This window comes from Streptopelia decaocto, assembly GCF_964273445.1.
Source record: "Streptopelia decaocto genome assembly, chromosome: 6".
NCBI lineage: Eukaryota > Metazoa > Chordata > Aves > Columbiformes > Columbidae > Streptopelia > Streptopelia decaocto.
The window spans coordinates 18,905,124-18,929,030 of NC_138660.1; the positions used below are offsets into that span (position 1 = coordinate 18,905,124).

Sequence of the window (23,907 nt, forward strand, 5' to 3'; positions counted from 1 at the left end):
TAATATTGCAGATCAAACAAGACAAAGAAACTCATTGTTTTCCATAAAGCCGCACATAGCAGCCAGGCCCGGTGAAGGGTAACACCAATGAAATCAGATAGAAATAGAAACCATTTCATTTGAGAAACGTTTTCTCTGTACTTTATTTTTATTATTTTCTCTCTAAATGTTTGCACTTGATTAGATACATTGTCCTGGACTCTCAGATACTTCGTTCAGTTGTTTTTTCTGACTGGTTTGCCTTTGTGTCTTTCATACACTGCTAAATGAAATGTAAAGCTAAAATGAAGTTAAGTCAGTGTTTCAGTTGTGCATTCCCACTGCTGCATGAATGCAAGGTGCAGGGAAATGTCACAAGATTTTGCTAAGTCTTCATAAAATGTTTTCAGAAAGACCACTATAGGTCTTACTCCCTATCCAGTTGGTGAGGGAATTCAGGTCAGAAATTTAGCAATAAAGATCCACTATTTAAAGTGGAGTGCACAGTTTAAGCTGCCTCTTTAGTTTAGTTTTGTTTGAAGAAGTAACATACATATGTGTAGAGTCTGAAAGAGAGTATTTAAAGATTTCCTGAGATCAGGGAATTTATTTTTTTAAACTCATTGTATGCAACCGAAGGCAACTTTCATTGGAGAAGTTGTCTCCAAAAGGGACCTTCCTGAGCTCTTTTTGAGATGTTACTGTGTCAGGAGTGGTCAGAGTGCGCTACTGGCCAACATGACCCTGCTGGCCTGGCTATTGTGCTCTCCTCCAACAGCCCAGCTTGTCAGCAACAGCTCTTCTGCTTAAGGTGGGTGATCTGTATCTGAGGCTAACATAGGGAAATTATATTTTAAATATCCTGTGTTTCTTTTTATTTTTGAACAGCACTGTGAAGCTGTCCATGGAGGGCTGTAACTTGGCAGTTGCTGGGGAAGACAGGTGTCACTTGAGACCCTAACTGAGAAGATTTGGGATTTGTCACTAGTTCAGACAATGTGTTATGTTCATTTCGGGGTACCCTAGATTTTCTGTTTAATGAACTTGAACCGTTTGGGATGGGATCTTTGTGCTGATTCCCATTTGTTCTCAAGGACAATATTCTCTAGATGAGCATCATCATAATCCAGTCTTACTTGACACAAAACTTCTATGCAAGTAAGAAACTCTGGGAGTTGGATCTTTTCACAGTAGGTTGATGCTGAGCTCTAGGAGAGCTTCTCTTGATGTCCTGTGTTTGTGGGGTCCAAGATATTGATGATGTCTGGACAATGAAGATAGCTTTCACATAAGAGCCTCTGGTCTAGCAGTGATTGTTCTTTCTTTGGTACGCAGAAATTCATAAACTCTTCAGCTGAATTTTCTGAAAAAGCATTTTGCCTTTCTCATGCTGTAAGACTAAGTAAACAGATTAGGTGTATTTATTAGTTCAAACAGCTTGAGTGAAATTGGAAATGTAAGATAGCTGGGAATGAACATGGTAGGGGGTTTTAGCTGGAGTTTGAGAAACAGTGATTTCTTTTTGGCTTTGTGTTCTCAGTTACTTCCAAATAAATCACGTTAAGAAGATTATTTTAAATCAATGTCTATATCAGTAATTCATTTGGCATTATTGAATTAGTAGAAACAATGTTTGTATTTCAACTGAACAAGCAGTTTCAGCATCGCTGGGGAGTGTCTGCCCTCTTTAGGTGGTTTCCCTTGAAGACTCGGGGAGTGCTTGTTGCCTGGGACAGCAGCTGTCTGCACAAGTCTACTCCTTTGGTTTGCTACTGTTTGTTGGAGAAAGAATATGGTTGAGCATGGGCAGAGGCTTTGCTGCGTTCACAGCTGTAGCGATGGGTTCAGCCGTGGCTGGACTGTAGCTGGAGTTCACTTGATTGCCCAGGAGCACAGGGACACTGGGCAGTGACATCAGCACCTGGCTGTGTGGGTTCTCCCCCTCTCCATGGCCATGGCACCCAGTAAGAGTTTCAGTTCTGATTTATCTTTAAACTGCTCATCACATGTGCTGTATGTGGTCTGTTTATTGCCGACTTTCCTAAAGTACTGACTCAGGGTGTGGTGCGAGGGGCCTTCGGTCCAGCGCAGCCCGGCTGTTTTGCAGTCATGTTCCCTGGAGGCCAAGCATCAACATATCTATGAGTAGCTGTACCCTGTGCTGAAAAACCTCCCAAGGTGACGAGGAACAATGATGAAACCTTAGAAGAAGGAGCAATGCAGTTTGTGTATTTCAGCTCTTGTCATTACACATGCTGGAGTCTCCTCACTTTAGCATAATAACTAGAAGAGTCAAGTCAGAATACTGCTCTGAGCTGTTGTTACAGGGCTTCTCTGTGCAATGTGTGTCTCTCTTTATTTATTTATTATTTATTTGGTGGTGGTGTTTTTGTGTGTAGTGTTTTGTTTGGGTGTGCGTGTGTTTGTTGTGTTTTTTGTTTTTGTTTTTTTCCTCTGCATATTAACACTTGCCTGGCCTGTCCTAAGGTTATATTAGGTGGTCCTAAGGCAGGCAAGTTGCAGATGAGCGGGAGTTTTTAAATGTGCTGAGATATACTAACACAAACATAGCTAAAATACTGTTCAGAGTATAAGACAAATACTACATGTGACATGAAGTAAATAAATATGTACGTGTATATGAGAATTAATTTCTTCAATAGCTCTCCCCATTCCTTTGTATTCACTTTCATAACAATTTCAGCAGTAAGGTCTCAGTGATGGATCTATAGGGAAGGTCTCATGGGTGTGTGTCTATGAAGTTGAAATGTTTAAGTTACAATACACACAGCAGTGTGACAAATATTTATATCAGTTCAACCATTCAGGGAAAGGAATGAGGTCACATTGCTTGTCTGATTGCTTGGGACTAAGAAGGACTACTCAAGTTTTTAAAACACTTCCAAACTGCTGGAGGAGTTAGAACAAAGAAATTTAATAATTCATTTACTCAAAAAGATTTCTGAAGGTCCTTAAATATTCTTGGGCCAGGAAAAGGTGCTAAACTCGTAGCTGAGATTTTGACAAGTGTTTATTTGTTTGAGCACATTTGCACAACGTAATGTTTAACTCTGATTTGTTTCTTACTTTTTTGAAGTCTGCCAACTTAGCTCTGAGTCATGGGGACAAAAGCAGCTTTTCCATACAAGAAGATATCATCAATTGATCCAATATTTTGCCTTCCCCACCCCCCCTTTTTTTTCTTTCTACACTATTAAAGCTAATTTTTGTCTTTAATTTTTTTTTTTCTCTTTTTGAGCATCAGCACCCCAGTCTGATGAAGGCTCTGACATCGATTCTGAACCAGATTTACCTTTAAAAAGAAAGCAGCGTCGTAGCAGGACAACCTTTACAGCAGAGCAACTGGAAGAGCTGGAAAGAGCTTTTGAGAGGACACACTACCCTGACATTTATACCAGGGAAGAACTCGCGCAAAGAGCCAAGCTCACGGAGGCTCGTGTCCAGGTATGTATTTAAAAGCTGCCTGACAAAGGGAATATCCTGTTCTGTTAGCATGTCCATCCTTTTATATTCTTATGTGATCATACTCTTGGGTAGAAGGCAAACGTGAAGCTATATTATTTACAAACTTAAGGCTTTTTGTATCTGTACATGGACATTGATTTTTTCAACTGCTTAAGAACATGACTTTAAAAAAAAGTTGAGTTTTCCACAGTAATTGTTCCATACCTACCATGAATATAATACTGAGCCTTTGGAGAAGAAGGTCTATTATCCCAGTTTGTTGTTTTATGCATTTGACAGCACTCTTCATGTAATCAAGTCAGATGTTGTTGCCAGTTTATAGTTATTGAACTGTTTTCATTTGTTGTTGTTTGGGTCTTTCAGGCATTAACACAGGAGAGAAAAATATTTTAAAAAGGACAATGTGTCTGTAGAGCCATGCAAGTTACTGGTGCAGTCTACAGTTTACTTTTAGATTAGCTTTTGAAGTTCACTTGATTTAAACATTGTAATGTTTTTCTTATCCCTGCTGTGGGTTTAACCCAAAATAAAATAACCCTCAAATAACTGTTAGATCTTCACCACTTCATGTAGATCTGGATTGTCTAAAACAAGCTAACGTGCTAGAGGAGTAAACTGTAGTGTTGATTTAAATTTTTTTAAAAAAAGCATGAACCTGGATTTTCAGATGTCCAAACCCAAATAATTCTGGAATTAACTACACCCTGGAGTTCAGGTTCAGACTAGGACTTGATCTGTTTCATGGCACAGAAGCATGTCCTGTAAAATGTTCAATACCACAGGCAGAATCCTCTGCTGGTCTCTTACTTCTTGACATATAAGAGTTGTTTGGAAAAACAATGCCCTGTTTGAATCGGTCGGAGTTGCAAGTGTTCGTAATCAAATGTGCTGTTGGGTGACAAGCAAAATGTTGCAGCCTGTGATCTAACCAAGGAGGAGAAATGAACAGTAACTTGTGACCTAGCCAAGGATACAAGTGAATTTGGTTGCTTTGGTGAAACTCTTATGTTTTGACCTTTGGAGCTCAGATGAGGCATTCATATGCTAAGAGCTGAAATAAGCAACACAAGATATCCCTCTGCCTGTATAAGACAAGCATGCATATTGCAGCATGGCTGTATGATTGAGTATCTGTGTTGAAAGATCCAGACTTTTTCACTTTTACCTGATAAATATTTTTGCAGAAGACTTCACACCGCATTTCTTGTAAGTGTTTGTTATGACTGAGAGAAAACCAGATGTATGGATGAATTTGTCTGGAAGGCAAACTCAGCGGTGCATGACTCTTTTCTTAACATTTATACAAAGCGAAATGCTTGCAAAATGGCTTCATGTACAGACTTGGGCCAGGTGAGGCCTCCTAATCAAGCCCTGGGAATCATCCACACACAGACATAATAAAGATAAATTCCTACACAAGTTCTGTTAGCAAGATGAATGGGATCTAAGATATGATGTTTCAGGCTATGTTAGCTTCAGTGGAAAAAAATGATAAAATGAAAAAGACCTTGTTCATGTTTTTTCTAAATCAATGACCCACAGCTAGAAGAAAAGCAGAGCTCTCATTAACATAACAGCTGTCCTAATGTGGCTTTAACCCTGTGACTTTTTACATTCCTTATGGCTTCCTTGGTTCCCTTGAGACGTATCCTGTCTCACACCATTCCTATGATCTACAGCCTCACAAATTTCCCGGTACTTCTGACATATGGATATTTTACCTAACCCAGCATGGAAGAAAGTTCCCAGTCGATCAATGATTAAAATACCAGAACAAAACCTTTCTGGATTAAAGATCAGCCTGGGTCGAAGTAGCCAGCCCGTGGGCAGTTTCCTAGAGCACTCCATCTGTCTGGTACCCTTGAAACCTGGCAGTGTGGTTTAGCAGTGGATTAAGGGATACAGGATTTGCCTTATCAGCATTCTGCACCTCTCTATAGCCCCTTAAAATAGCCACCTATGATGGGCATGAAATAAAAGATGACCTGTGAAAAGAAAATAAGCCTATGAGAGAGCTGGAGGGTTGGACAGCCGTACTGATGTAGCATTTAAGCTTTCTTAGTCACACTTCTTTTTTAGTAACAGTGTGATAGAGATCAGAGATACCAAATTTTACATAGATATACACACAAAGATCTCTTTGACTGCTTCACAACCAAGTATCATTTAAAAGCTGGTTCTTTGCAGCCCAGATAATTCTTTTTTTCTCTGAAGCTGTAAGACCCAATTTCATAGAGTTGTTTTGCATCGTCTAGGAAGTTATTTAATTGATTACAACTGGACCAACCTTGCTATTCCCTCAGTCCTTCCATGTAGCGCTTGCATCTCGTGTTTTGTTCTTTTTGTTTCTACCCTGCCGCCCCGTGCTTCCCCTTCCCTTCTGTTCCCTGAGGCGATCTCTGAGCACCCGTGAAAGGAAGAGTCTTAAACTGCTGGACCATCTATTTTCTCACTTTCCCACTGCTGAAGGGTAACCAAATGCGTGTTTCTAAGCTGGTTGTTGGAAGTGGAAAAAAAGTTGCCTCTGGGCTGAGATTAAATTTAGAACATTTCAACTCCTGAAGGGATTTTTTGAAAGCTGCAAGCAACTGAGAAGAAACTTTACATTGTAAATGTTTTTTGTAGACTTAATCATGGAGACAGGAAAATCTTTTGGGGAAAAGCGTTTGTTACAACAAACTCCATGTTGTGAGAGTAATGAGATGTATAGTTACAATCATTGCGGATACTTCAGTGCTGGGTATAATAAGGAGTTAAGATGCTGCCTGCGATTCCTACTGCAGCATCTTTCTACTCAAGGTCTGTTGAGGCTTTCTTCCCTGCGTGTGGAGCCAGGAGAACCTCTTCTGCCTCTTCCAAAGTCACCCAGCTCCCTCTTGCATGTTAGTTGCAGCGGGAAGGGGGAAAGTTTCTTGGTCTTGTGCATTCATCAGATACAATTCAGAAACATAAGTAGAGTCCCAAAGGATGACAGCTCATTAAAAAGTAAAAAAAAAAAAAGTGGTAGTAACCTGGAAATATGAAGTTAAAGCGTCATGTATTATGAGTAAATATCACAGATGTGCAGTGCTTTACTGGTCCAGTTCAAAAACCTCATTTAAACCAACATTAACTTACCTTTAAGCTCTGTGGCTTATTTTTACTCACTCAATCTGAAGGCAAGTTCTAAAAGTGAAGTTTTCCCTAGTGTAGATAAAGATCAAAGGTTCTTTTTGAGCTTTGGAGCAGCATGGTTATGGTTTCTGTAACAAATGGCACATAAGGAATGAAGTGGGTAGCATCTCTTCTGGCCACCTTTAGATTCTCACATCAGGCTTATTTTTAGACCTGGATAAACTGGGTGAAATCTGGCAGCATCTTGGAGCCTGTTTCAGATCGACAGTGGCGAGGTGTTCACTTCCATCTTTTGGTAAAGGATTTCTAAATAAGGTTCAGGTTTGTCCCATGGCAGGTGAAGGGCCAGGATCCTGCCTTGGGTGGTGGGGCCTGGCCAGTCAGACAAATCTCTGCTAAATCTCTTTGGCCTCCCAAATTATCAGAGATTTGATGTGCGAGACTTGGATGTTGGACCATGTTGAGGATGTGCTCCTGGATCTGTGGGATAATGGAGAGCAGGAGGTCCTGCCATGAGAAGCGGCTGTGACATGGCCTTCCTGCCAAACCCCAAGCGTCAATGGGAGAAATTTGTCTGACTCTCAGTCCATGAATAATGGTGAAAAAGCAGGAAAGTCAGGAAGAATTCCGAAACATGAGCATGTTCTGTCCTGAAAAGAGTATTCTCAGCCAAGTCCCAGGTTTAAATTGGTTTGCTCGAAAACTTCAAAAAAGGAAAACATTGTTTAACAGAAGAACATGTCTGAAAATCCAGGCACATCTCTTCAGGCTACTAGGATGGGTTTGGATGTTCCCATGTCAAACTTGTAATCAGCTTGTAAGCCTGTCAAAAAAGCTTATTATATAGTCAGCAAATAAAAAAGTCCCAAGAGCACAGAAGTCTTGAGTAGCCAGAAGAAAAATTATATAGACTTTTTTTTTTTTTTTTAGTTTATGTGCTGTGTTTGCATATTGTTTGTTTCACTGTGGTACAGGGAGGGGAGGAGACAGTTTGGAGGAGAAGATAGTGCGAGGAGAGGTGAGAGAAGAAATGATGACTCTTAAGCTGGTAGTAAGGTTTGAAAGCTCTGAAGTCCAGTCTCTCAGTATTAATAGTCTCTTCTCAGTAGCAAACAGTGAAAAGCATTCACTGCAAAATCACGGGGGAGGGAGGACCTGTGCCAAAAAAAAGTCTTTATTTGGCCTCGGCCTCAGCTTCTCTGAAACTATTTGAGCTTGTACGCTGAGTCGCATAGTCCTATGGGGAGATGGGGTAAAGGAATGTCAGACAGATTCAGGAACATTTAAGAGCTTTCAGCAGATTCTTACAGTTATTCTTGATGTGGTTTATGGAGAATTTATAGTGCTTTTTTTTTTGGAGGCTGTCCTCTTGAATCACATATAGGATAAAGAAAGAAAATGCTGTGTGCATTCTTGTACTAGATAACCTTGTAATTGCTGATTTATTTCCCCCCGCCCCGGGTAAAGGAGAAATTCTTATGGGTAAATTAACCAACTACAAACATATGCAGGCCCAAGACATTTTTAAATACAAAAGAAAAGAAGGGATGTGATTTTGATTCTGTTTTTCTGGTCCCTGATGCCTAAGGGCTTAAATTAGTGATGCTTTAATTTATAAATGCACAGTTCAATTCGCTTATTACTCAATATTTTGCAGAACTATTCAGCTGCAATGTTTTAGAAGAATTTGTGTGGTACTGAATCAAAGTATTTTCAAAGAAACTTATAAGACTTGAGTATGCTGGATTGCACTGGAAGGTAGTTTTGAGTCCTTGCTCCCTTTGGCAGAGTCTGGTGGTTTTCTGGTCTGATGTCTCTTTTTTTTACCTCTTTTTTTTTTTTTTTTTAAATTTATGTTATTTATTTAGGGTTTGTTTTAGAAGAACCCTGGTTTCCATCAGGTTGCTAACTCGGTCTATCCCAACTGGGATGACTTCCCATCACTGTGGCGTTCCCACCGGTGTCTGACATGTCGCTCTGGCAGGGCGGCAGTGCTGCCTTGGGATGCTGTGAGGAAAGCGTCCTTCCCATGGTGTGCCTCTGTGCATATGTGTTAGACCTTGTTCCTGTGGGGCCAGGGGTGTGCAGATGTCACAGCAAAGCTGTTTTGCCAACAATTCTCTTGCCACTCTTGCTTCTTTCTGTGGCTGGTCCCTGGCCATGCTCTCCTGGAGCTCAGCTGGTACTGTATCACTGGGCAGTAAAAAACAGAAGAAAACCCACTTTTCTTCTCCCCCTGCCCTGTCTTTTTTTGTGTTCTCTGAATGGATTCCTGGTAGGGTCAGGCAGGCTCAAGTGCTGATGTCAGTTGTTGGCCTGGCGAGAGGATGGGAGCTCCTGCCCAGGCTGCTCTGAAGGCAGTTGAAGGAAACATAGGTCGGGCATCAGCAGGGACTGCAGGAACAGACACTGTGCTGTGTTTGGAAGCTGTGTTGCCGTGTTTTGCAAAGGTAATGGAGTTGGCTCTGTCCAGGCGGGTGCAGCCCAGCTTCATTAGCAGGAGTTCCTTCTTCAGCCTCCCCAGTTTGCTTCTGGCACAACCCTGAGAGTGCACCCACCAGGGATGCCTGCTGTCAGGATGGACAGACTTTATTCTTAAAATGTGAAATTTAGGGGAAGGGAGAGGTGGGGAATAGGGAGAGTGGGGAAGAAGATACCATGAAAAATATCATAAGGCGAGAGTGGGGGGGAAAAAAACCCCTACCCTCTCTCTGTCTAAAGTTAGAAGTGCCATTAACAATACATCAGTCTTTTGACTCCGAATTTTTGGCACTTACGCTTGCAATGGTAAGGACTGTGTTTAACATAATATCCATGGATTTCCTGTAAAACTCACATCTCAAATGTTTTGCCCTGTTGGATCAGAGATCTTTTTGCCTTAAAAGCACATAGAGCACTCTGTGTTTATGATCAGATTGTTGAAATGTCAAAGCTAATTACACTAGTATGTTCCCAAGTGAATAAATGCATCTTTTAAAGAACATCCTGTTGAGATCAACAAAATAAGATGTTGGCATGATAACTTGTGAACTAATTAAAGGAAAAATGATAATAAGACAGCATTTAAATATTAGAAAATAGAGAAGGGATAAACTTATTACAGCACCACATCCATTCTACATCAGTGAAAAATATACATATATATATATATTTATATTCTGTTGTGGTGTGATTTCTTTTTTGGTCAGTACAGCTCCAGATGCTTGAAAAACTGGAACCACCAATAGTTACTTCCTTAACAGACCTTTTTATTCCCTTCGTTTTGCTCTAAATTTCATCTTCTTTGGTTCTACTCTTGAGATGTAAATTTCAGCCACAGACTGGGGCTCAATTTTGTTTCCAAATCATCTGAGTAATTTACATTCCATATTTGAAAGTGACACGGGAACCGGGGAGCCAATACTTCATTAAGATGAATGTGACTTGGCTCCTGGTGCAACATCACTTTTGGACGCTGGGGTCCCTCCAGGAAGACCTGTTCCCTCTGTCCATGTCTGCATTTGCACAGCACCAAGCACAACGCTGACCTAATGTAGAACTCCTGCATGTTACACCAAGACAAGTAGATCCTATTCCTTCAAACACAGTGCTGCTTGTGTAAGAACACTGTATTTTGAGTCTCCAAAATGCAGCAGCTTGCTTATCACCGCTTTTTGCTTCCATGAGGGAGTTCGGGGAAGTAGTGGTGATTTGAAGCGCCTTCGCCTTCCACCCAGATCCGTGCTCTTGCTGGTGAAGGCAACATTCAAGGTATGTTGGCTCATCAGATGAAGCAGACATGGATTGTTTAGAGTTGGTTTGCTGTTACTCCCACTACATGGTGGCACTTTCTCACAGTCTGACACCTGCACTGTACCCAGGGCATTTCTGCATCCAGGTGACAGTCGCTTCCTCCTCAGAAGGGGGGTGGCAGAACAGAAACACCCGATGGGGACCCGCTAGATTTGAAAACACCTCTCAAAAGATAAGGATTTTATCAGGCTGGTGGAAGTTGAAATTTGCTGAATATAATAGGACATTGCGTTTATTAGATCATGTTGGAGATGTACAAACAAAAGACAACATTTCCCCAGGTGTTTACAGTATGTTTCTAAGCAGCCACACTGGCTTGTGGTGACCAGATTTATTTTCAAGTCTTGACTTGATATTGGCAAAATTTTTCAAGATTTCCTTAATTAGCAGTAATAACACACATGGATTCCTCATAGTATGTGCTGATTAAAAAAAAAAAAAAAAAATCCTGAACTCTTGAGACTAAGTCAGGGCAGCTGGACATAGTCCAAGTGAAAGACTGCGATTAAAAAACAATAAATAATTGTAGTTAACATAGGATATAACTGCTACTGCATAAAGTTTGGGATCTGATTAATTTTAATAAACATTATATAAAATGTAAAGAAAATATTTAGATTTGAGTTATATAGTTTTGAGTAATCCTTTCTGGACTTTCCAAAACCCTCTTTCAACATTCTAACTCTCCCATTTAATTTTACTCACATGTTTTTTTTTTATTTCTGTCCTACTGTTACATTATTTCTTCTTTGTGTTCTGTCACACACAACATATGAAATCTGCAGTTACCTGGCATAAAATGGGCGTTAAACACATTTGCAAGCCAAATCTCAAGCCATGTGAAAAGGGTGAGGTTGTGATAGTAAATAGTACTTACAGTAAAAACTATTGCTTTAAAACATCCAGAATGACAGATTCAGAGCTTGAGTGTATTCCTTTGTAAAAATGTGTGATGGTAAGAATGTGTGATGGTCCAGAGCCTGTTGAAATCAAAGGGAAACAAATATATGTGTGGATCGGACCCCTGCTGCTTAATGGTGAGGTGATTTGCATTTGTTCAGGGGGTTTTGGTGGGCTGATTTTGGCACAGGAGGGGTGTGAGGTGGCAGATGGGGCAGCAGTGGCTGGAGCCGCGGCTGTGCCAGCAGCACTTGCCATGGGTGCCAGTCACGTAATGCCCATCGAGCCCATCTCCGGCCCATGTGACTGAGGTGGTAACACACAGCCCAGGCAGGTTCCTGCACCCCTGTGAACTCTCATTTAATTTAACGGGGCTCCCCATGGCAGCTGGGCTCTGTGTGAGTACACTTGTTGCGGGGTTGATGTAAGCTTTTTGACATCAAGTGTGTCCATTTCAGGGACGTTTAATATGTATCTGCAGTTCTGGAAAAATGCAGATCTGTAAAATGAGCCGAAATCTATCTGCAAATAAAAGCATAAAATTTGACATCAATACTAATCTCTCACTACTGAATTAAAGTTTGGGATCTGACACATTTTAATGAAGATCTAGGGCTCGAAGACAACTGCTTATCTGTAGAGGAAACAAAAATCTTGTTTCCTCATTTTCTTCAGTGAAATCCTCTCATGTAGTGTAGTTCAGTTACTGTTCCAAAAGCATTTGAAGGTTATCAGATAACCCTCTTGACCTGAAGAAGGGAGAGTGTCATGGAGAAAGCCACAGTTAATGACCCAGGCAGGCTAATTACAACATGCATTTGCTGTTCCCTGCTCCCTCTCTGACCTCTATTATCCTTCCTAAATGTTCTTTAGCAGAGCTTCTTCTCCCTCTTCAGCATGTCTTGCCCTCTTTCTCCCTTTCTTTCATCATCTTCAACAGACACTGTTGCAGGAGTGTGACACTGGTGGGCTTTGGGAGGCATAAGCAGGTGGAAGGAGCCTGCGAGAAGTAAATAAGAAATTTAGACTTAAATGTCAGTGAGGGAAGCAAAGGCTAAGGAGAGAGGTGAAAAAGGATATAGATGTCTGTAGGATGAAAAAGTGGAAAATATTGCTGGATCTGGATGCGTACTCAATCATTGCTCATCGCAGGTCTCACTTCTACACCCTGGGGCCTTGTTCCTTCCAGCTGCTTTCAGAAATGGTTCGTGTGGAGGCAGAGGGAGAGTTAGTATGTACTACAAAAACCTGAGGTAGAACAGAGGCTCCACCTATCCCTCTGTCCTAAATCCTGAACTGGAGTGGCAGTGAGTAATCAAGGAGGAGATGTTGTGGCCAAGGGAGAAGGCAGCTGTGTGAACTGAGCGTCTCATTCTGAACAGAGGATGAAGCAGGATCAAACTACATGGTGGCAGATGGCCTACATCAGAAACCAGATGGCCCAGTGAGTCCCGCCATCCCTGCTACGAAATAGCAAGTGGAAGAGCAAGCCCAGAGCACAGCCCCAAATGACGTTTTACCCTCAGATAAGGGCCAGTGTAATGTGCTGTAATCTAGAGCTGCTGTAACCCTGCAGCAGGGCAGTGTGGGTGCGTACTGGTCCAGGCACCCCTGCTGTGGCAGGTTGCCCTTCAGATTTGTGGCATGTGTAATTGCTATAATAGCAATATTATCTGATGTGTTTTGCAACTCTTATTATGTCTGTATTTGTGAAGTCTGGCCTCTTCCTTTCTTGGAGGCAGTAAGAGCCATCCAAGACTTCCAAAACTTAAAATGTGAACTGAGAATGACATGAAGGAATCGCTTGTTGGCAGAAAGCAGATTTATAGCTAAAATGTCCCACTAATCCAAACCCCATCTGTGTGGTACCCTGTCCTGGGAACAGATTTCAGAGTGGTTCTGAAATGCCAGTCTAGTACTGCAATTCTGATCTACTGTTAATGTCTAGTTTATGAAGAGATCTTTTGTACATGTGATTATGCGAAAACTTGCTGGGAGGGATTTCTGGTGTTTGTACGTGGGACTTGCATTTTTCAAATTAAAATCTTAAGGTTCTGTTGATTGTTAGGACAATATAGTATCACAATATGTAAGTATAAGCATGTTCCAACAGTGCATTAATGATGCTGCTAATTTGTCAGCAAGATAAATATAAAGATAATCCAATCCAGACTAAATAGCTTCGGCTGGCACTGAGATCAAATGGAGAGATGTTTTCCCTTTCTCATTAAATCTGGCAAAATAAGGATACTGATTGATAGCTATTAAAAGTACTAAAGCTTGAAAGCATTAGTCAGCTTGTTTCTCAGGAGAGGTTGTATTTGAGAGGAAACTGGGGTCTAGGATTCCCATGTCCTGTCCGTCAAACCAGGGAAGTATGTGCCAAGGGCTCCTTTCTTGTCTGGGAGCTCTGAGCACAGTGCACATTTTCTGCATCTCTTTTCAAACACATTTGAAATATGCTATGATTTCTGATGCACCCATTTTAAATGTACAAAAATCAAATGTCCCTAATTAAAACGTTTGTAGGTCTGGTTTAGTAACCGTCGAGCTAGATGGAGGAAACAGGCAGGAGCCAATCAACTGATGGCTTTCAACCATCTGATCCCAGGAGGATTTCCACCCAGCGCCATGCCAACTTTGCCAACCTACCAGCTCTCCGAGCCTTCCTATCAACCCACCTCCATACCACAAGGTACAGTAGCCAACAGGTACTGGGTTAAAGCAGCGTTATTGGAGAGTTTCTTGTGTTGATCCATTGTAGAAATATTTTCTTCTCTAATGTAGAAAAAGAGGCGTTGGTTAATTTAGGGTCTGAGTCAGCAAGGACCTTGTAAATTTGCTTACTTCCAGTGTGTAAGAACTGGGGTTTGTTTTGCTGCAAGAAAGGGCTGGTTCTGTGTGAAGGGTGCTAGCTGGAGAAATAATCGCCTCCTGCACAGTAGAGGTGCAGGTTGGGGAAGCGACGGACACGCTTCCCTGCCCTTCCACTGCACTGGTCTCCTTCGCTGAGAGTGCCTGGTGTGGTGGGGAAGGAGGTAGCAGCTGTGTCCTGTCTTTGCTTTCGGTGCTGATGGACTGGAAACTTCTGTAAGTATGCAGAATATTTAGCTGCTAGTGGAAAAAATTGCTATTCAGACCATCTTGTTTCATATCAGATAGCAGCAAGTCTCAGTATGGTAAAAACTAATGTTATTAGAAATTCTGTGAACTTTGATAGATTCGGGGGAAGAGGAAAAAGAACCTCAAATATAGGTGGTGCTAGATTTTACTCTTACAGAAAAACCTTACAGGTGAGATTCTATAAAACAAGTCACTGTACTCTTCTTGCTTTTTCCTTGAGATTTGGATCTTAACTGCTGGTGGATGTTCTGATTAAGGGAATTTTTCAAAGTCCAGGACTTCTCCCATCCACTGCTATGTTCATTACAAATTATGGCAGAGTTACTGTACTGTGACCAGGAATGGAAAGCCTGTTACCGGTCTTTTAAGCAAAAGAAACTTCTCCTTTATTTTTATATATATAAAATTTTGCTGTATCAATTCTGAACAATATGTGCTCACCAAGAATTGTCTGAAAAGTGCCTGTGTCTGTTACGATTTTTACAGTCTATTTAATAACATTTATGTAATCTCACTGGCCAGTTAAATACCTAGCAATAGTAAAGATTTTCCTTTCTATTTAACCAGTGCTTAAATGCAGGTACTGATGCAATTTTGTCAAGTTGAGCTTCACATAATGAATTTATTATGCCAGAAAAAAGGAGGAAAACATATCAACGTGTTTATTTTGCTTCTAGCTGTGTCTGATCCGAGCAGCACCGTTCACAGACCTCAGCCTCTCCCTCCAAGCACCGTGCACCAAAGCAGTCTCCCTTCGAACCCAGAGAGCAGCTCTGCCTATTGCCTCCCCAGCACCAGGCACGGATTTTCCAGCTATACAGACAGCTTTGTGCCTCCGTCCGGGCCCTCCAATCCCATGAACCCTGCCATTGGCAATGGCCTTTCACCTCAGGTCAGTCCTGTGTTTTCAGACAGAGGATTTGCTGTATACCAGAACCAAAGAGTCTATTCCCTCAGGCCACAGTATAATGAATTACCAAATTTAAACCATAATGTATTCTTTATACAAGCCACATGATTTCAGTTTGCTAGTTTCCTTCTTTTTCTATTTTTTTCCTCCTACTGGCTGAATCAAGAGTCATAGCTTATATTTAATTTCAAATGATTTATAATGTAATCATGCAGGCTTCATGTTTACATTCAGTTGTCGAGCGTTTGTAACGTTCTGCTATTTTCCTGAAGATCCATGGCTAGGTACAGAAAGTAGGTCACGTAGTTTTTCTGTGGATAAAAAGCATCACCAAGGTTTTACCAAATAGCCCAGGAAAATTATAGGCAAGTTGTACGAGGAGAATTCCAAGGGCTGAGCAGCACACATTGAGATGAGCTATAATCGAGTTATAAATACATAAATTAGGAGTATTACTGCTCTTTGGCAATATATAACTGCATGAATACCATAATTGTTTTTCTAATTTGCATGAGCTCTTTTTAGGAAATCATGTTAATAAATTGCCTTGATAATTGAGTGTCAAAAGGTTGGTTAAATTTTCCTAGATGCGGCATCTGTCTGAAGCTGACATTATTAGTTAAAGCTTGAATAGATGGTACTTTATTTCATTAGTGAGAGCTTTGCCCAGGTGCTTGGAAAGAGATGTCCACTAAATTCTGAGAAGTCACAAAGAGGATGCAATCTATAATTACAATCAGGAATCTCTTCAGGGCTGAAAGTGAGAGTTTTAACAGCTTTATCTTCTTTCTACCCTTTTTTCCTCTCAGTGGTTAGAAAAACAGAGGGAAGCTCGGAATGACACAAATGAAAAGTGAAAAGACAATTATACTCAATTACACACTAATCACTGACTATCACCACTGCCTAAGCAGGGAGAGGGCATTCTAATAGGCAGAAAATGAGATTTTAATGGCACAAAGGGTGGCCAAAATAACGACTCGTATATCTTTGCCTCCTTCGTTTTCTTCAACTTGTGGTTTGCATCTCGGGAGTGCATTTCTTGGTTCCTGTGCAACGGTGATAACTCTGTGCAGCTGAAAAGTTCAAAGGCACTGGAGTTGAAAAGAATGAATAACAAAGGCAATGAAATAAACATTTTTGCCCAAAGGCAAAAGTTCATAAACCCTTTTTTGTAACAGTAAACGTAATTAAGTTTCACAGATTCCTATAGCTTAGAGTGGGGTACAAAACTTTATGGCTTGAAACCTCAGGAAGAAAATACCAACAGAAAACCAAACGGATGTACTTCCAACAAGACTTGAATGGATTTTGTTCTAAAGAATTCTGATTTCTAAATGCAATCTCCAAAAAAAGCTGTGACACTATATTAGCTGCTATTTTTTTTTTTTTTTTTTTTTTTGTAAAAGCCAGTCTCATAGTGTGCAAGGCTTCCACATTTTTGACATAAATATCTTTCTGGGATTCAGCATTAATCCATGCAAAGTAGTTGTTAGTGTCAGTTTAAATATGTGTTGGTTCTGGCTATGGAAAATGTGATCTTTTTTCCTTTCACAGAGCTTTTATTGTCTGTGACACAGAAGTGGAGCACAACAGTAAAAAAATCTTGTGATGTCTGGGCATAGTGGGACAATAAAGTGAGGCCAGGTTTCCTCCCCCCAAATTCTTGCTGGTTTGAGGTTTGGTAAAATCTGCTCTGGGATTCCCTTTTGATTATGTCTTTAATCAGTTGCTGTGCTGCTTTACACCCTGTCCTGTCTTTACACTATGAAACTTCTGTTGTTTTGGCTTTTTTTCTTTAGACTTTTGAAACCTTTTCCTGTTCCAGTGCTTAGAGCTCCTGGCCTTACCCTGCACCTCTGCCCACAGGTTTAGGAGGAGGCCAGTCCCTCAAAGACTGACGTCCTGCATTCATCACTGAATGTATACAGGAGATTACTTATAGCTGATCAAGTTTTAAACTGCTTTTTGGCCCCTGAATGATTGCCCTCACTGGCTGGTGCAGATCTTTCCATGGAACAAACAAACAAAAACCCAGCCCTAAATTTATGCGATGTTACCAACAGCTCCTCTAAAACTATTTTGGAGCCAAAACAATGGCTTAGAGACATGTATAAAAAGCATGTATGTATCAAATGACATACCTAGGTTTGCATTTATATAAGGGAGTGATACAGCCACAAGTATGTAAATTATGTGCAACAAACTGTGGGACTATAGCAAAACAGTGATTGTGCTTTATGACCGAAAGAAGAGCCTCATACGTTGGTGATGTACGTTGTGATGTTACTGTGTGAAATGTCCCTTACTCATGGGATGTGTCGCAGGGCATCTTTATGTCACGGATCCTCAGGGCTCTTCCTGCAGGTGCCCAGATGCCAGCTGAGTGGCTCAGGTAGCAGCGGCTGACAAGTCAAAATCTGGTTCTGTGCTGGGGATTTCATGAAGAGAGAGAAACTGGAGTTTTCATGCTGAGTAGGCATGTTGCAGTGCCCTGCTTGTGTGCATGGAATTTAGATGAGAAATTGAGAGGTTCTTTTTACTACCCAGTGGATTTTTGACCACAATAAATCTGAGTGTGTGAGCAATTAACATAATGTTTCCACCCATCACTGTCTCTCTGTCATGCAAGTGCTCTGGACAAACTGTGCGTAAAGCTGAATTTATGGCAACTTTAGCGGGAGGGGGGAAGGGAGGCTTTGTGTGAAGCCCAAATAATCTTCTGTGATTAAAAAAAAAAACCCTCAGAACATGCAGAACAAAATCTAATATTAAGATTCATGGGATCATTATCTTACCATATTTAAACCTCCTTTCCCACTTTGACTTCAGTTTATTTCAAATGAGGCAGATGCCTTAGGAAAACTTTATCTTCCATGCAGGGTGTTTCCTTTCTAACTTGGTTCTTGAGTATGATGGACAAATATGTTGTTTAAGGCAAGCACTGGGTGAAGACAGAGCACAAGAGGAAGTGGCTAGGGTACTGTAACTATATTTTTATTGTGTTAGCAATGAAATCAAAAGTTAGAAAAGACTCTACTTTCAGTTTTTGAAAGCAGTGTGTTCCATAACTTACCTGTCTTTCAGGCTGGGAAATAAAATGTTGCTCATATAAATAAGAGAATAGAAAGAGTCCTGCCTTGTCAATGTTATTTAGCACTTTTTAACATCAAGACAAGATCTGCAGATCTCCAGATGACTGATTATTCTTCTTGTTCATCTGTTTTACTCGTTGCTAACTGGATGTGGCGAAAGAACCTCTGTCTTATAGACCTGTGAGGGGTTGACTTTGGAAGGGACAAGATGGGGATTAATGTCTTGGGGAACTGATAGCCAGGAGTGTCCTTGTTTGTATTTCATGAAAAAGCAACCAAACTGCAGGCACGCCATCTCAGCCAGAGCTCTTTAAAAATAATGTCAGAATGGAGATTAGTAGTGTGTAATATATGTAAATTGCATATTTTTATGTTTTCTATGCCTATTATGCAGCTTCTTGGCTTTCATGCATACATTTACAGGAATATTGTATTTCCTTTTCAAATTAGGTTTCAGTTGCTCAGTGCATCTTCTTTTAACAAACCTTTGTTAACTCAAAATTATTAGGGAGTAGCATATCTGTGTGTTAATATATGCACGTGAGACCATAAGCGTGCCTCTGAATTGGCACGTCGCTTTCTGATCCCAGCATTAACAGTCACTGACCGACAGTTCTGCCATGGAAGCCAGAAGAGCCACTGCAAAAACACTTGTCTTGCACCTGCAGGTGTAGGGTCTTACTAGAGAGCGGATTGTTTTTAAGGCAGAATATCAATATTTTGAACTGCTTTGTTTAAGATAAGGAAAAAGGCTTTTCCGGTGGACACGGGCATTCCTTGACCTTGCCATATGCTTTTTATTAGAGCTGAAAGAGCAGAGTTTGCCCTGTGCCAGGCGGTTCAGGCAGTTTGCTGGGTTTGAATTGTGCTGTTCCAGCTGCTCATGGGTCTGGATGGAACGGCAGGGCTCTGCTTGCATCACTGCCTGTATCTAACCCATGGGGTATCCAGGCTTAACTGGTACTGTAGTGGTAAGTTTTTACTGGAAAAAGAATAAACATGAGTAACCTGTCTTCTGCTGGTTTTCCTCCTTGCCCTCTAGAAAACATTTGAGCTCTACCTTTTCCTCTTTCTTGTCATCCTCCTGTGTGTTTCTGTCAAACCTGCAGCTTTAAAGGCTGCAGTTTCAAAATGGGAAGTGGATTGAATGTTGAATGGTTGTGTAGAAGATCATAACAGTCTTTAATGAATTTTGCAGTCCTTATGCTATTACCTGGAGCTCAGGAATTATCTTGATAAGAAAATTCCAATCTTTTCTGTGAACAGTAGTAAAGATGCAAGCTGTTTCAAGGTTTCTTTCTTTTTCTGTCAAAACATTTAACTGCCTGAGTTTAAGAAATACCCTCTAACTCTTTTTGGTGAGATAGATCTTAGGCAATTGGTTTCTTTTAAGTCTTTGAGAGCACTTGGTTTTCATTAACCTGAAGTATGGATCTGATGGCAGCTGCTGAATCAGTGAGATATGTCCATACTGTCTTAACTCTGTTTTTAAGGGAAACACAAGCATCAGTGGCTAAAATCTTGCCGGCCCTTATTAAGAGGGACAAGAGGGGTGGGGGTGGGGGGGGGAACCCAAAAAACACATGGCCAAACTATACTTTTCCCTATACTTTCTGTCAGATTGCTGTCTGACTGGTTCCCCACAGAAACATTTTGTTTGGATCTAAGTCTCACACCAATGAGAAGCTCATGATCTCTGTTACAATGATCTTGATTTGAGAACTTCTTGCTTAATGACCCAAGAACATGAGACAGAGGTCAGGGTCAGGGATTTCTTTGTGAGGAGGAAAGTTAATTCACATGATATTATTTTCATGAGCACGAGTTTTTGGTTTGGTTTGTGTGTTTTGTTTTTTTTTTTTAATTAAAAAAAAAGTTCAGCCAATGGGATTGATTATTTCTGTTTCTGGAGTGGGTAGAAATAGATGGGATCAATAGTTTTGTAATTGTTATTATGCAAGAATAATAACATTATTTGTTTTGTAAATATTGTAATATTTTAAATAATATTATAGCATAGATAATAAAATACATTAATATAACAACAACAATGAATGGATGACCTTAAATGTTGAGTGTCCACCTTAGCTTCCCACTCTCTGGGCCTATTTCCACCTCCACCCCCATCATGCCTGAAAAGTTGGAGTGGGTGGCTGGGGCTTCAGCCTTAGAAAAACAGGTCTTCTATTACAGCTGAGAAATCTTACATGGAGATATAAAAAGCCCTGGCATCTCTGGGAAATTAACCAATTGTTCTGTAACTTCATGACAATAAATGTTTAGGAATACAATGGAAATATAAATATAAAAAAGCTAAATAAAAAATATAAAAATGTAATAGTAAAATGATACAATATATAAAAAACGTATCAGTTTCTAGGTTTTCTTAACAGTTTTTAAATGATATTGCTCACAAAAGTGACTTCTCTTCCTCCATAATAACCCGCACTGATTAGAATATATTCAACGTCATCACAACCTTTAAAATAATTTTTTGCTTTTGCTATTCATAGAAGTTCAATTTAAACCAGTTAAGTGAAAATAAGAGTCAGCCCTTCATAGAGTATATGACTAGCATGCATTGGTAAACTTCTAATTCTTTAATGAATTTACAAAATAGAAATATCAACAGGAATCTGAATACTTGCATGTTTTTTCAATTAAGGGCTGGTATATGAATGCAGGCTTTGCCATGAGTAATCACAGATGGCTCACTTGAGTCCTTAATTATGCTCTGTATTTTAGATTTCCAAGGAGAGGTACTAAAAATACCACTGCATGATTCAGTGAAAAGCATATATTGCGGTGGGATCAGAAAGAGCAGAATTTCATCCCTAGCAAAGTCACTCTAGAAAGCCCATGTATCCATCTTTAAATGCATCGGACTCTGTTTCCTTCAAAACATCCTACCTCTCTAAAGATAACCATTTTATTTTTATCTTTATTTTTGCTGGGACATCAGTAATAGTAATAATTTTCTTACAAAAGAAAGATTGAGCGCTGAGCCAGGATACAAAGAGGCTTCCTCTAGTCAAAATAGCAAAATACTTGTTTTTCCCTAGTGCTGGTTAGATTAGAGGCCCTGGAATATACATTAACGGGAACCTCATGAGTGAACACTTCCTTACTAGTTGGATTCTTCCAGTTATGTTTGTCCATTATCTATTTTTTCCTTCACGTTTATGGATAACTTTTTGCTTTTACCTAAGTGACTAGGATTTTGTAGCAGTTCCCTGTTGGTAAATGCAGCCATGTAGGTGTCGATCATGCAACAGCTGTTGTAGGGACAAACATTGAGTTTGCTGAGAGTCTCCTGTGAAAGCTTTGCAGATCCTATCTCTTGGTCCTCTGCCAGGAAAAACAAAAAGCTTTTGAATTGAGGGGAAAAAAGAAGTGTATTTTCTGCTTGTTTTCCTGAGAGCGAACCAACCTGTGTATCCCAGTTGAGTTCTGGAGGGAAGGTGTGTGAGAGCCCAGCCAGAAACAGTGGGGCTGGTTTTCATGATGGCCGGAATCCCTCTTTTGTGTCTTGGGTTGAGCAGAAGGTGGGAGAAGAGTTCACAGGCAGCGAGCCATATAACATCAAATTTAGGCTTGTTATGAACTGTTGTATGTAATATTGTCATATTTAAGTATTTAAACTCATGCGTCTACAGTCTCTGAGACTACCTGAAAAAGTTTTGAGATGTTTAATTATATATTCACTTATATTCATATATATATATGTATATATAAAAATTGTGAGTATATGTTCCTCTTTGAGCTTTGTTTTACTTTTTCAGTTGTCTTGACATTTTTGAAGCTTTTCCATACAAACAGTAGCTAGATAATTAGCTTCTCTTTGAATTATTTTGATAAAGTTGCCTAGTCCTGTGACTCTTGAAAAAAGATGCGAGTTCAGTGGCAGACTCTGATAATGTTGTGAACGTGAGTAATCTCCTGTAGATAAAAATATAATTCATGCAGGATCAAGTTATCGTCTTAATTACCCTAAATGTCCACCAGTGCACCTTCTCTAATTTCAATGTCGCTACCACTGATGTCTGGTGGTGTGAAATCAGTAGGAGGCCTCATTTGATATGAGTCTGCAGAAGGTCAGATCGTCAGATGTTCAAAGTCAGTCTGTTTGCTCTTAACCAAGTATGTGGTTCCCAGTGCTTGCCGTTTGTCACAAAAATGCTTTCTGTTGGGTCTCTTCATATATTCAGCACAAATATTGGTATATATAAAATGAATCAGCAACATAGCTCTAGGATCCTATAGGTATAGAATCATGTAGCTAATTAATTTTAATTAATCTTTTAAAATCTCTCATTCTAATGCATTAGGACCATCCTTTTTGTGTTCTTTCTTGTGTAGTATTTTGTTTTTAAGAGATTTTTCTACATTGAAAAGAGTTAACAGCAGGTAATGCCATTCATCTCGGAAGGAGTTTGAGATTTTCAGTGTTAGTGATGAATGAGGGTATCGGACCCACATCTGTTTTACGTTAAAATGGAACATTGCCCTGACATCGTTAGGAGCATTTGTCAAGATTCCCTGGACAGAGCTTCTGTAAATTACATGCTGCAAATGTGTCAGGGTCAGATAAGAGGATATCATTAACTCCACTAAAGTTTACTCATGATTCTGTCAGTTCAACTTAATACGTTAACTGCCAACAATTTTCCTTGAGCTGTTTCATTAAATCTTTCATTTGCAGGAGGAGAAAAAAGTGTTTCACTGTACCCAAAAATATTGCACATGTTCTTTTCTCATAACTCATATTAATTACAGACATGGTCACAAAGCATATTAAATGCAGGCATGCGTAAATGAATTAAAACATATGAGAATTTTATTGTGCTTATGGTAGGTCCTACATCCTAAAATACCAACCACATTAACAGGCATAATGTTTCATTTGAATGGAATAAGCTTTTTCTTAGTTTAGTGGCCTTTATTTTGTTGATAATAGAAGTATTTTCTGATAGCTGATAGTGGCCCAGAAGTCGCATACATGGTCTTGAAGTCTTTCATAATTGAATTCCCTTGCTGCTTTCTGAATCAGATCATCAGCTAGTGATGCTGTGCTGACCCCACCAGGGAGGGATTTGTCTTAATGCATATTTTGGATTTCTTGGGATGTGCTCTCTGAAAACTTTTCCATAGAATTTCATTGTTGCACTTCACAGTATTGTCTTTGCTTATTTCTGATTGCACCTTTGTTTTCTAACAGACTAGAACTACGTTATGTTATACATGCTGTCTCTTACTGTACAAACTCAGAGGCTATTTGTCAACGTTTGTGTGTGCTTTTTTAAAAACAGAGAACAAAATATATGTAGCCAAAAAGCTTGGAGCATGATTTTCTTGCATTTATAGGAGTTCTTTTCTAAAACAGAGTAGTTACAGGAGCATTTGGTACTACGTGTTAGATCAGCCCTTGATTTTTTTTTTTTCTTCTGGCTTCTTTGGGATCTGGCTCAGTGTGGCTGACAATTACTACTTGGGCTTTATCAAAGTAAT

At 40.0% G+C, this 23,907-nt stretch overlaps 1 protein-coding gene across 5 annotated transcripts in view; it reads left to right on the forward strand.

Annotated features, from left to right (window-relative positions):
- The window catches only part of PAX3 (paired box 3), a 76,493-nt gene that overhangs the window by 46,794 nt on the left and 5,792 nt on the right, over positions 1-23,907 (forward strand). For 3 of the 5 annotated variants that reach the window (XM_082055898.1, XM_082055899.1, XM_082055902.1), the window contains exons 5-7: positions 3,239-3,444; positions 13,801-13,966; positions 15,072-15,286. In XM_082055898.1, coding sequence (XP_081912024.1) covers positions 3,239-3,444; positions 13,801-13,966; positions 15,072-15,286 — 587 coding nt within the window. The remainder of the gene's footprint in view (positions 1-3,238; positions 3,445-13,800; positions 13,967-15,071; positions 15,287-23,907) is intronic. The other 2 variants (XM_082055900.1, XM_082055901.1) reach the window with 1 other exon arrangement.